The following is a 13,472-nucleotide window of genomic DNA, read 5'->3' as shown; positions in this document are numbered from 1 at the left end:
GTTTTTATTTATTTCTGTAGGTTTTACATGACACCTGGAGACCGTTTAAAATGTTACTTGGCGGTAAGAGCTCTGTGTTTAAAAATAACACTCACCCGATGCCAAATCACTTTAGAGTCGGGTACAAATATTGAGACAAAAACCCCAGCTGTTATTGCTTTGGCTGCTAATTTGAGGTGTCAAATGAGAGCTCGCCTGCTATACGTCAGTGAATAAGGCCCCTTGTGAGATCATTATGTTTTCTAACAGTTGAGAGTAATGGACTAATCAGTGCAGCATCAGTTGGTTTCATTATATGCCCACACAATGGTTATGAGCTTTAATTTAAACGGTCCGCAGGGAGATCAAGGAAATCAGTAATAGGCGGCACCCAGGATAGTCCCGGAGAGCAGGTAGTGTGCGAGAGAGGGCTTCCCACATCCTCTCTCCTCTTTCCCTCCGTCCCTCTCAGTCCTCCTGCGCCGTCTGCCCGCAGAGACTCACTACCTGCTCCAAACAGCCCAGAGATGAGCTTTGCTTAAGAAGCAGATCTGTACTCTTGATTTGGAGGGGAATGCTTAAAAATCCCAACCAACCGATCCAACAGCAAGGGCGGTTGCTGACAATGCTTAGACGCGTTGAGACAGACGTTGAGCTCAGAGAGCTCTGAGACCAAATCGCCCCTCTCCTGCGTAGCCTCTCTCAGGGCCCTCACTGTCCGTGCCAAGCTCTGTGCTCTACAGACAAGAGGAGGCTCAGGTCGTGCTAGTGCCTCTGAGTAGCGTTGGCAGGGAGGGAAACGCCATGGTCCCCACCACGTGGAAGCCTGTGAGGGCTGAGCACAGCACTGGCTTCTAGGACTCATCTTGGCCTTGGAAAAGGCATGGAAATTGGGCAGCCAGCCTCTGTCAGACCATCCCGTGAGAGGCAGTTTTGCACAACGGTAAAAAAAATCAGGCCCTGGCATCCCGCTTCCCTGTATTTGAACACCGTCTCCACAACTGTAGAGCTGTGGTCAGAGCAGATCTTTTGAGGCTCCAAAATGGAATGGATTACCTCAGCATTGTGGGGAGAATTAAGTGAGATGACATGTGAAAAGTGCTCAACCCAGTGTCCTCACATAGCAACTCCTTAATAATTAGTATCAGTGTTGTTCTTGCTCTCACTGACATCTTTACTGGAGGATCTCGGCAGGATCGCTTCCAAGCCACAGACTTCGCTAGTCTCACCGATGAGAAGGCAGAGAGTTCGTGGCAGAACCGATAACGTTCAGTTTAGATTTTCTCAAAGGATGCGTGTGTGTATGCTCTTTCTGATTTCTAGAGTTTCCTAGAGCCTCCGGCCGAAGCAGAAAGTGGACAGCTGGGTGATAGGAGGGAACGCTCAGGGGAGCTTCCTCCAGAAATGACTGAGTCATTGAGTAGGGGAGAGATTCTGGGCTGGGGGATGCCTCCCTTAACCTCCGTGGGCACTCGGTGTGTGTTCTCCTGTAGCCAGGCCACAAAGAGACACCACCTACCCCCGTTATCATGGATTCAGCCAGCCCAAAGCATTCACATACCCAGGACCTAGGAGCATGTGGAAGGGCCTGGTCACCAGCAACGGGCCTTATTCCTGGGGCCACAGTGGATCAGTCAGCAGCCACCAAGCAAGACCAAGACACGCCAGCCCTGCTTTGACGTACAGGCCAGAGAAGGGAGCAGGCATCTAAAGCATCCTCAGTCTCATTCCTCTCTCGCTGTCGGAGTGGCCGTGAGCCCTCAGCCCCTCCTTCCAAGGCCCTCACGTTGCCTGCCGGAATCCTCTGTGATTCCCGTTCCCCAGGCCGGCAGTATAGATCTTCCCTGCGGGGTCCTGCCGCCGCAGTTTTTGCACTCTGCTGCTGTTCAGACAATGCTGCTGCCTCCTTTGGTTTGTTTCTGCCCCTGGGAATTCAATACAGGCCCTGCTAGAGAAGTTCCAGCTTCAGGGATTGGAGGGCTGGCCGTGGAACCTGGGTATGTGTAAGGACAAGTCAGGGCACCTCCAAGCTCCCTTGAAAAAGACATTCCACTGCCATGGCTGCTGATGACTCACTATGCATGTCCTTCCTGGGGAGTGTTAAGGAGGGAACCACCTTATTTATGGAGACGAGACATAAGGAACAATCAGCCTCCCTTGAGAAGAGGGCTGAAATAGGCCTATCTTCCAAGAGGGATTATCCAACCCAGGGAGCCTGGATCCCTACCTATGCGGAGGGGAAGAGGAGGGGCTCGAGGAGTACCCCGAGGGCTGGCACGCTGGGAGTCTGTGGTGGCACTTACTGTGGGTGCCTGGTTTTGCAATTATGTGATACGTGCTCACAGATAATACTGCTGCATTAGAGTCAATTACATAGTGCTATGGACACACAACACACAGATTACAGCCAGAGCCAAGAAAGCACAGAGTGATAAAGCGAGGGCCTAATCGGAGGAGACAGAGGGAAATGTCAGCCTTATTAAGGTTGCCAGGGTGGCGTGGCTGCAGCTGGACTTGGCCCCTCCAGACTGAAGATGGCTATCTTGAGGGCCATGAGGGAGAGCCACATGTCAGCACAGAGCAGAGAGCAGCAGGGAGCCGGGGGCAGATGCCAAGTTGGAGCTTTCCAAGGGTGAGTACAGCAGTTCCATGGAGGGCTGTGTACTAGTTCAGATCTTGGGGCTCTTTCTAGGCAGGAAACCCCCAATGCGGTCCACAGAAGAGGCTTCCAGTCCCAAAGTCAGCAAGAAGGTAGCCTATACGCTGTCCTCCCACTCAGGTAAAAGGCTCTATTCTTAGCTTTTTGTCTAGCTCGGTGGTTTTCAAACTTGAGCTTGCATAGAAAACTATGGAGGGAGCATCTCATGTTAAAACACACGAGGCTGGGGGACATCCTCCCCCCGACCCCCCACCGCCACGCCGAGCATCTGCTTTAGTAGGTCTGGGTGGGGCCTGAAGACATGATGCTGCAGGTCTGGGGACCACACTTAGAGAACCACTACCCAAGTTCATTCCACACTCAGCCCAAGGTGGATTCACCTGCCCTGTCCCTTGAGCAGGGTCCTCTCTTGGTTCGGATTTCATTGCAGCATCATAGATTCTGGAAGCACTGGGACCCATCGTCCAGGTGGGCCTGTGCTGTGGGTCAGGAGTGTGGATTCTAGAGTCAGACCTCCTGCTTTCGATTCCCAGCCCTACCAGTTGCTGCCTGGGGCTTCCTACCTGGGTTTTGGGAGCTTCTGACCTAATCCCCTCTTCTTACAGAGCGGTTATGCTGCCTGCCCACATCACAGGCAATTACTGACAAAGGCGAGTCGGGAACTTCCCAGTTCTAGAGAACCAGGATTGTAAACACTTTCTATAAAAAGGCAGATGGCACTATTTTAGACGCGGCCAGCCCCGTGGTCTCTGTTGCATATGCTCGGCTCTTGTAACACAGAAGCAGCCGCCGTAGACAATACATAAACGGATGGGTAAGACCTTATTTACAAAAACAGGCTGTATGAGATGGGATCTGACTTGTGGTCGGTAGTTTGTCATCTCCTGGCCTTGTGCGTTCTTCCCTACTGGGGAGCTCTGGTCTCGCCACAGTACACAGGATTCCGCTGAGGAACATAAGCACATTCTTTCTGGGTATCAAGGTTCTGTTTGTGCTCTAATCCCTTAGTGTCCTGGGGAAAACCAGTTTAATGCCCTCCCTCTCATGCTCAGAACTGAGAGAGCGTGGGATCCATTGGGAGAAGTAGCATTGCCTACATGGATCATTTTAATATGGAAAATGATCCTTTTTCATTAAACATTTATGTTCTGATGATGACAAAACAGAAAAGTGATTGCACAGTACAGTATATAGGTCACCCTTAGTCTCAATATAAATAACATAAATAACAGTATAACAGGTAAGGGTTTTAGGAAAAAGGAATGGGAGGTAGGCAGACTGTCTTTAAATCTCATGGTGGGGGGTGGCCTTATTTCTAGTTAATACTGAGATGCCCATTTAGCAGCTTGTGATGGTGCAAAAGTTGGGAGGAGGGCAGTGTAGTTCTGAAGTCTTAGAGAATTAATTTGACCCTGATCTTGATCTTGACACTGCATTTATTTGAGGAGAAACTTCCAACCTGGGTGACTTGGGGTAAAATGTATTTTCTCAAAATATCTCCAAAGGAGCAGAGCGGTGAGGTTAAAGCTAGATTGTAGAACTGGCAGAACTCCAGAAGACGGAGGTACATAAAACAAGATGATGAGGTCCCCACAGGCCAAAGCCCTCCAGAGGCGGGTCATCATCAGACCCGACTGTTTATTTTCCTGTTGGTTAATTTTCAGGGAAGTTCATAGAACAAGAGACACTTGGGCACTTCTTTCTAGCTTTGGGTGCCAGGGTGGACATGACAGAAAACATCCACACTGGGGTAACAAACTGGCTTGAAAACAGGAGGCAGTGGGTAAGTTGGGGGAAATTGTGGTGTAAAAAATAACAGCGATTCCCAGATCCTCCCAGGAGCTTGTGAGCTACCCTGGGGGTCCCTTTCCTCGCCTCAAACCACTCGTCTCCAAGATGGAGATAAGAATTCCAACCTCAGAGACCTACAAATATCCAATAAGGTGAATGCGAAAGCTTATTGTAAACCATAAAAGAGTAAAGAGACACAAGGTCAAACAACAACTGAGGGTTCCTGAGTGCTGCGCAGGAGCCAGGCCGTGTGCTCACAAGTGTGCTTTGTTTCAGCGCAGGGTGGTTGACTGGATCAGGTCCCTCCCTCCACAAAAGTCCATGTCCTCATCCCAGGAACTTAGGAATATTACCTTTTATGGCAAAAGGGACTTGGTAGATGTGACTAAGATAAGGATCCTGAGATGGCAGTTTATTCTGGATTATCCACTTCGGCCCTAAATGTCTCACGAGGCTCCTCATAATAGGGAGCTAGGTCACAGTGGATGGGGGGGAGGGGATGTGACAGCAGAAGCAAGAGGTCGGGGAACTGCAGGAATGGACCACAGGCTGAGGACAGGCAGCAGAAGACAATGAAACATTCTCCTGCTGCTGCCACCATAAGAAATGTGGGCCCCTGAACCCACATTAGACTTCCGACCTCCAGACTGTGTTGCTTGAAGCCACAAAATTTTTAGTACTCTGTTCTCCTAGCAGAAGGTGACCAAGGCAGGCGTCATTCCTGGAGTTGGGCTTGCTTCGTCCGTGAAACGGAGGCGATCACAAAAGTGCCTGTCTCATAGGGTGTTTGCAGCAGCTAAGAGATGGTACAAGTGGTACCCCCAGCCCAGTGCCTGCGTGGCACACAATAAGCTCTCAGCTAACACTGGGAATACTAGTATCATCATATTATATCACCCCTAAAGCTCTGTGAGATTGGTGCTATTATTATCTCCACGTTAAGGGAGGAAACCTAATGAGATTCAGAGAACTTACTGGTGGTTCCATGGGCTGTATGTGGCAGAGCCAGAGTCTGAACCAGGTCTCCCTTCCAGGCGCATGCTCCCCAATGCTGCTCCACTGCGGGGGTTGCGGGGAGGGGTGGTTATAACACCACCACCTTCTTTGGAAGCCGATTACTAATGGGTGTGGGCAACAGAGAGAGCGCCATACTCCATGCGTGGGCGCAAGCCACCAAGACTAGAGATCAAATAAATCTAGGTCTATCAGGGAAACAAAACCTGTAGCTGCCATGGAGATCAGCATCCAAGAGGTCAGCAGCCCTCTGTCATCCCCAGGCTGGCCAGCCCCCTGCAGCAAATCAGGAAAGTCTGAAGACTGTGTTTAGTCATTTTGGTTCTGGAATAATTGCTATTATCGTAAATGTTTTATAGCCCTCATTACAGCTCACATTTAAACATCAGTGTAGTAATACATTAATAAGTCATTGCTGCCAGATGTACTTACGGTCAAGCCCTGCACTGTGTGTTCAGCTCAGTTAGGGCTGGCTGTGACTCTCCCTGATGTGAGTGGCTGGGTATGCTTGGAAGGAAGCCTCTTCTCTCCAAAGGCTTCGTGCTCTTTGCCTTTGGGAGAGGAAGATGGTTAGACTGTTGTCTGGTATTGAGTCCATGACCCTAATGAGGTATCCCCAAAGTGTGGAGCCTAGAACTGCTTCTGCCGATGAAGGGCCTGTGGCTGAGAGATGCTGGTAATTTCCCCAAGATCGCACAACCAGGGCATATAAGACTCAGTCTGAATCACGGATGGACCAGGTCGTGGGGCTACGGTCACGCACGGGATAGGAAACGTTGGAAGGCATTCTAAGAGAAAGGCAATATGTTTCACAAGAGCTGAGGACAAAAGAAGTCAGCTTAACCATGGAAGGCTCCAAAGAAAGTCTCCTTCCTGGGCCAGCGGGGGCCCATGGAGGGGAACAAGGGTGAGCTCATGAGAATATACTTCCAGAATAAACTGTCCATGTAGCACCCTGGGTTCGGCGGTATGGGCAGTGGGCAGAGCAGGGAAATTGGAGCAAGACAGTGCTGGATTCCAATCCCGTCTCCCAAGCTCAGCAGCTAAGGGTCCCTGGGAGAATTCCGTCCCCTCCGTAGCTCCACTTCCTCATCAGTAGCACGAGGACAATGTCCACCTCGCAGGGACGTGTGTCGCTAACCAGAATGACACATATCTGTTTTCTTCTCTCAAAAAGTAGGACAGTGATATGTTGCTGACACTGGGCTTGTGAGAACTGGAGATGTCGTCGTAGGTCCTCTGTGCTCAGCACCTGGTAGGATTTCAGGAAGTGACAGTCTTGCCGTAGGTGGGTCTGAGAGTACTGAGAGGGCAGCTGACGAGAGGAAAGAGCCTCTCTTTCCTCTGAAAGACGGAGTCAGGGATTCTCTCATCTCCTGGAGACCCACCCCCTTGTCTCCAGCTGCCCCATAGCTATTGATTTATGATCCTCTTGACAGTCGCACCAGTTCCTCCCCCCACCCTCCAGAAATCGCTACTGCCCCCCCCATGCTACGTCCTTCTTAACCGTTTCCCTTCTTCCTCTGCCTTCACAGCACCCTCAACAACAACAACATCAGCCGCATCCTCGTCACCAGCTTCAACCACATGCCGAAGATTCGAACTCTGTGAGTAACAGTCCCTGCTTCTGCCCCACACTCCGCCCCATGTGCCCTGCCCTGACCTGCACGTGGGTCCTAGAGCAAACCTCCCTCCTCCCGCCATTGACGAGGAGATCTTGGTGAGCCACAGATGGAGGAGAAGCATCGCAGTGCCACCCACAGTTCTGAAACCCCATTCCACGGCAGACAGACGCGTTTCTCTTTACCCTGTTGACGGGGGAATGCATCTTTGTGTGTCCCATCTTGATGGAAAACATTATTAGTGTTACATTGTGACAGAACATGGCTAACTGGGATGTAATGATTCGGTGTCTCCTGAGCTGATGTCACCTGCCGTTGTCAGTTCTGTCGTAGCACCGTGGTCATGTTTTCCCCTCTGTGTCCCGTGGCCAAGTGGGAGCCTTAACCCCTCCTTCTCCCCATCCTCGTGTCCCACACCCAACAGAGTGCCCTACTCCCTTGATGATATTCTGGTAGGATACAGGAACTTGTTCTTGACCGTTAATTTTGGGGTAGGCTCCAGCTTTCCTTTTCTGTGTACTCCCAAAGCAAATCTTCCCACAACACCCCATGTGGAGAGCAGTCCCGGTGCCTTTATTACCTGGGGAGTTCCTTCTCCTCTCAACCAGAACACCTTGTAAGTTTCTCTGCAGATGGAATCCGTTGGCCTTTCCATAGGGGTTCACAGGCATGGTTTCCTTGTGTTGGGGCAACTTCACCAGCGTGTGCATTACAGTAATAGTGGAGAGCCAGCCCCCAAGAGCTTTCAGCTAAATACATGTAGGGCCAAGGCAGCGAGCTGGAATTTCTGCTGTTCCCTTTGTTAGCTCCAGGACCTCTGTTCCCTCTAAAAATGGGGGCGCTGGAGAGGATCCGATGAGAGGAGGTACAAGGAGTGCCTGGTACAGAGTGGATGATAAATGATGTTGACTATTACTGTTACCGTCACTCTATCCAGGAATCTGCACTGAAAGTTCCAAGCTACCAGCTCATCAGTGGCCCCTGAGCAACATGGGATCCACAGGGATTTAAAAATCCGTAGAGCAGTGGTTCCCAAAGTTGGGTCCCTGGACTGGCAGCATCAGCGTCATGGAATGAGATTAGACCCAAGGAATCGGAATCTGGGGGGGTGGGGCCAGCCATCAGGGTGTAACAAGCCCCCAGGGAGATTCTGATGCTCATACTGTTTGAGAACCCCTGTGTGAGTGAGAAAGTGACCTTATCAGGGCGGGGTGGGGGATGGGCAGGGAATGAAGCAGAGAGCGGTGGAGCCCTGTGTGAGGGAACAGCACGGACCTCCCTGGGCAGACCTGAGTGTAAAGGCGAGCCCTCACTGCCCCTGACTCTGGGCAAGTTTCTTCCTCTCTCTGCCCTGCAAGGACAGGGAGTTCGTAAGTGCTTGTCTCACAGTGGTGAGAATGAGGTACGCTTGCAGGTAGAGGGCCTGTGTCATGAGGTCCACTCAACAGATACTGGTTACTGCGAAGAAGCATCCAAGCCCACTGTCCCTCATTGCTCCCCATTTCTCCCTTTGACCCCTCATGTGATAGCATCAGTCCACCAAGAAAATCTTTCCTTTTCCTTGCCCTTTGAAATGGGATGGTGCAGTCGTGGGGTTTTAAGGAGAAACCATGGGGGTCTTCAAAGACCACCTCAGAGCCCACGGCAAGCTACAAATGAGCTGCCAAAGAGTGTGCCCGGGGCTTCTGGCCTGAAAGCTGAAAGCGAGCCTCCTGGTGCAGGGCCTGCCTCACCCCACATGGGCTTGCGGAATAGAAGAAAAAGGACGCTCCCCTGCAGAAACCCGCAGTCCAGCTCCTGTGGCTCCTTCTCTGTGACTTCGGCTTCCCCCTTGCTCTTCTCCATCTAGGAGCAGCAATAACAGAGGCTCGGCTGGGTCCATGGGACGGGGCCCCTGGGGAGCTGGGTCTGGCTCTCAGGTCCCTTGTTTGGCGGCCTCCGGTGGGAAAGGACAGTGGAGGAGGGTCTTCTCCTTGTTCCTGTTGTCATCCTTCCCCGCGGTCCCGAGCACTCATCTGATGAGTTGAGATCAATCAATCAATCTCGTCTGTTCTCTTTGCTCCGTGCCTGCTGCCACTTTCTCTTTAGTTTAATTTCAGAGACGGCTCTGTACAGAACTCCCCAGAGACTTGCACTGACTAATCCCCCTTCACTGTAATTAAAGTAGGGGTGCGGGAGACGGGGGGGTAGGGAAGGGGGGAAGAGGAGCAAGGAAGGAAGTCATAAATGGGATTTCTAAAGGAAAGCTTTTATATTTAATTCAGAAAGCCACATTTTATAGAAAATGAACACTGACCCTCTCTAAAAGGATTTGCTGGAAATTTAATTTAGCGCCTGTGGCTAAAAGGCACCTTTTACAAATTGGCGTTTGTATGCATTCACCTTATCTTCTATGGAGGTGGATTTGCCGACATGGGATGTGAGGTTTCCATCAGCAGAAGATCGTAGAAATGCATGCAGGAACCACCTCGGCGCCTTGATGCCTTGGTGTCTAAGTAAGAAATGGCGCCCTGTCCAGGGAGGGCTCCGGGCTGGGAGGAGACGGAAGTGTGGAGCCAGTGCCCTCACAACTGTAGTAGCTGCACACATTCCTTTGATGGCTCATAGTGTGCAGGGCCTTGTGTTGGGTCCTTCTCATGAACCGTTCCAGTCCTCACAACAGCCCTAGGAAGGGGCACCTTTAATAAGCCCCACTTTACAGTTCATAGCACTGAGGCCCCGAGTTCAATCACTGCCCAAAGTCAGAGTCGGAAAAGCACAGAGCCAGTGTCAGATCTGGGCAGTTTGACCTCAGAGCCTGAGCTCATTCCATTCAGCAGAAACAAAAGCAGAGGAGCCAAGGCAGGACTGAAAGGCCACTGGAGGCCGCCTCCCCTCCAGGTCACGGCCATCCCAATTCACCAAAGTCATGAAAAGGAAATAAAATAATTTTTCTTCCCATTTGAGGAGATTAGGAATACTCCTGGCAGTGTCCAGACTTACGTTTCCTCATCGATGTGATAACTTTCCTTTCAATAGTAGTATTTGGGGTGATACTCCTCAATTTGATCTCCCAAACCTGGTTTGAAAGGCTGGAGCTTGGAAGAGTCTGCCCGGCTCAACTCTCCCAGCACTCCCGGCGGTTAAAATTCTAGAACGGGTGGGAGGATCTGAGCCCGTCCACTGCTCTAGGCTTTTGACAAGAGCCTTTAGGTGGATTCCAGGTCTGTTTTGGCCACCTGTTCTCCATGGTCCCTCTTGGAAGTGGAGGAATCCCCGCAAAGGCAGACAAAAGGTTAGGAACCATCTGGAGGAAGGTAAGGAAGAAAAGGTAGCTTGGGGCCACCTTGCAGTGGTTGAGAAAGAACCAACCTGGCATCATCTTCCAAAAGGAAAACCTCCAACATTTTCAGTCTCCCAGAAATTAATCTGCTTAATAAGGATCTGACTGACCTAAACCTCACTTTAGCCATTCCACTGATCGCTTACGCCTGATGGGAACTGATGGGAAGTCGTTGACATTGATCTACCTTGTGGACCCATGTTCAGCCCTTCATAGGAATCCCTGTTTGCTCAGCTTCCATTCGTCACTGCCAAAGAAGGCAACCGCCTTTCCTCATTGAAGCTAGACTCTTTAGAAGGCTCTGATCCTCCGGATGCACAGAAGTCTTCCAGCACCTCAACCTATGCTGGCACTGCGGCCTGCCTTTGCTCTATCTTGTCACTTGTCACTGTCACCAATATCCTCAGCAATCCTTACACCAGTGGTCTCTTTGCGCCCACAGAGCCAACACCCCATCCCCTCTCTCTCTTGTTCCTCTCCCTCTCTCTCTCTCCCTCCTGTCCATCTGTCTGTCTCTCTCTGTAGCTCACTGATAGGTCAGAAAGCAGATCATTTTCACGCATGCTGAAATTTCCCAAGAAGGCCCAGGATAGAAAAGGAGTTCCCTCATCTCCTTCATATTCTTCCCCTAGTTGAGGATTGTGCCTCCCCTACCCTTTCCCGCCTGTGACACCTCTTTCTGAAATGCCAGATGAAGAGGAAGCGGCAAGGGGTCTGAGCTTTGAAACTCAGAGGGGAGAATTGCTTGGGGCCCATTCCAGGCACAGGATCTTGGGACGTGGAGCCTCTGAAAATGTGTTCAACTTTAAAGTTTTGACTCTGAAATCCACAAGAACATTGCAACATCAAAATTAATCATTTGGAAACAAATCATAAAAATCTTTTCAAAAAATTTTAGCAGAAAAAAAGAATTACATTCTGCATGGGCATGGGTTCATTTAGTTGGACAGAAATGATGGGATCTGGAACCCCCTGAGGCTGTTGAGGCTCCCAGTGGCCCGGGCCTGCCTAAGGTTTGCACCCACACCATGGCAGGAAGGCTGTGCCGGCACGCCCCTCCAGTTGGCTGCACGTGGCCAGTGCTGAGCAATGCTGACTTTATGCTCAGTGGAGTGTAGTCAAGAGCCCTTCAGAGCTCTCCATTTCAGGCATGGAGGTAGCCAAGCCACTGTTTCAGGCTGCCACTCAATAATAACCGACTTGACACAGAGTACTTGAAAGTCTCAAGATACTACTGGCTGATTAGCATGTCCAGGATTGGGCGCTTGAAATTCGCAGCAGAAACCCAAGTGTGTGATAAGCTGATGTGACTAAAACTTACCACCACCACTGCTAATGACCTAGGGTTGTGGGGAATATGGAAATTTGAAGCCCCCGATAGCAAAACCTTAGGAAAGAACCTGTAGAAATCCCTAGATACCCTTAGTTTGTCCCTCAATTAATGGAAGGCAAATTCAAGTCATTTAACCAGATAGGATTCCTTTCAGAAGTAGAATGTGCAGATCCCTCTAGCAACTCTTAATCACTCAGAGGCAATAAATTGATCTGGAATCACAGCTACTGGAGGAGGAAAGCCACAGAGTCCCGGAACCAGCTAGGAGGGTTTTTCCAGGGGCACCTAAACCAGAATAGCAAATACACCTGGTGGAATTGAACTTGAGAAGAAGAGGGCACTGTGGAGACATTGCAGTGGGCTCCAGGAGTCTGCCATGGGCAGCTCCTTATTTAAATGGAGGTGGGTAGGGTCACCTGGGTGGCTCAGTCAGTTAAGTGTCTGTCTTCAGCTCAGGTCATGATCCCAGGCTCCTGGGATCGAGCCCCCTCAGGATCCCTGCTCAGCAGGGAAACTTCTTCTCTCTCTCCCTCTACCTGCTGCTGTGCCTGCTTCCTCCCTCCCTCCCTCTCTCTCTCTCTCTCCCTCTCTTTGTCAAGTATATAAATAAAAGCTTTTTATGGGGGTGGATACAGATAAGATGCCTCCTACAGAAGGGACCCTTCCCGGCATGCCCTGCTCCCTGGGCCAGTGCACACAAGCCTCCCAGTATCCCCGGGGTGGGGTAGAGGGTTCATTCACTGTAGGGAGGAAATACAGGAGAAAGAGTGAAGGCGATGGCCCGTGTTGGCCACAGTGCCACTATAGACTGAGACATTGAGACTGCGGAGCCGTTTCAAGCCATCGGGAGCCCAGGCTAACTATAGTCCTGAAATCTGCAACCAGGTCACCTCCTTAGAAGTTTGACTCGCATCTGAACCATTGCTTTAATCACGTCACTTTTCCTCCTTCTGTATGCCGAGGCTTTCTTGAGTGGGGAAAAAAAGGTGGAATTACTATTAAGAAATAGGGACTTGCTCAGAACGCCAGAGGCATCCGTCGGATGTGGCCTGCACGTGAAGATAACAGTCATTTGTGGTTTGGCTGTAAAGGGCTGAGGGTCCCGTGGTAACTCACGAGCGCAGAGGGAAATGCTTCCCGGGGCTCCTGAGCATTATCACGCCGGGCAAAGGGGCACAGAGGTTTGGCCTACTATGTTCACTTCAGGCCATGACAGCGTCTTACCTCTGACCCTCCCTCTCCCAGGCGCCTCCACTCCAACCACCTGTACTGTGACTGCCACCTGGCCTGGCTCTCGGATTGGCTGCGACAGCGGCGGACAGTTGGCCAGTTCACACTCTGCATGGCTCCTGTGCACCTGAGGGGCTTCAACGTGGCAGATGTGCAGAAGAAGGAGTACGTGTGTCCAGGTGAGCTTGCCCCGCCCCTCTCTCCTCTGTGCTGTGACCCACGCACCGCCGAGCCCACTCTCGCATCATTGTGGGCATGAGCCCACACCCAGCCCAGACCTGGGCGTGGAGTCTCCTAGGTTCCCCAGCACCGCACAGTCCCTTGGACTCTGGGGCGCCCTGACTAGAGTCCTGAGAAAGAAGCTCTTGTCCTCTAGTAAAGGAAACTGCTCAACAAATTCATGAATCAATCACTTTCTGTTGAGCTTCGTAGTCCATCGATGCTAAGAAATTTAACATGCGTTAAGTGCATTGTTTAGTGTTTCCTAAACACTTGCCTATTATCTAATTGCTCATAGAAATT

The 13,472-nt window shown here is 50.9% G+C and overlaps 1 protein-coding gene across 2 annotated transcripts in view; it reads left to right on the top strand.

The window, feature by feature from the left end:
* The window catches only part of SLIT3 (slit guidance ligand 3), a 589,038-nt gene that overhangs the window by 447,580 nt on the left and 127,986 nt on the right, over positions 1-13,472 (top strand). For both annotated transcript variants that reach the window (XM_059417324.1, XM_059417323.1), the window contains exons 7-8: positions 6,979-7,050; positions 12,966-13,129. In XM_059417324.1, coding sequence (XP_059273307.1) covers positions 6,979-7,050; positions 12,966-13,129 — 236 coding nt within the window. The remainder of the gene's footprint in view (positions 1-6,978; positions 7,051-12,965; positions 13,130-13,472) is intronic.

This window comes from Mustela nigripes, chromosome 12 (genome assembly GCF_022355385.1).
Source record: "Mustela nigripes isolate SB6536 chromosome 12, MUSNIG.SB6536, whole genome shotgun sequence".
Lineage (NCBI taxonomy): Eukaryota > Metazoa > Chordata > Mammalia > Carnivora > Mustelidae > Mustela > Mustela nigripes.
This window is presented reverse-complemented; position numbering and strand designations above follow the sequence as displayed.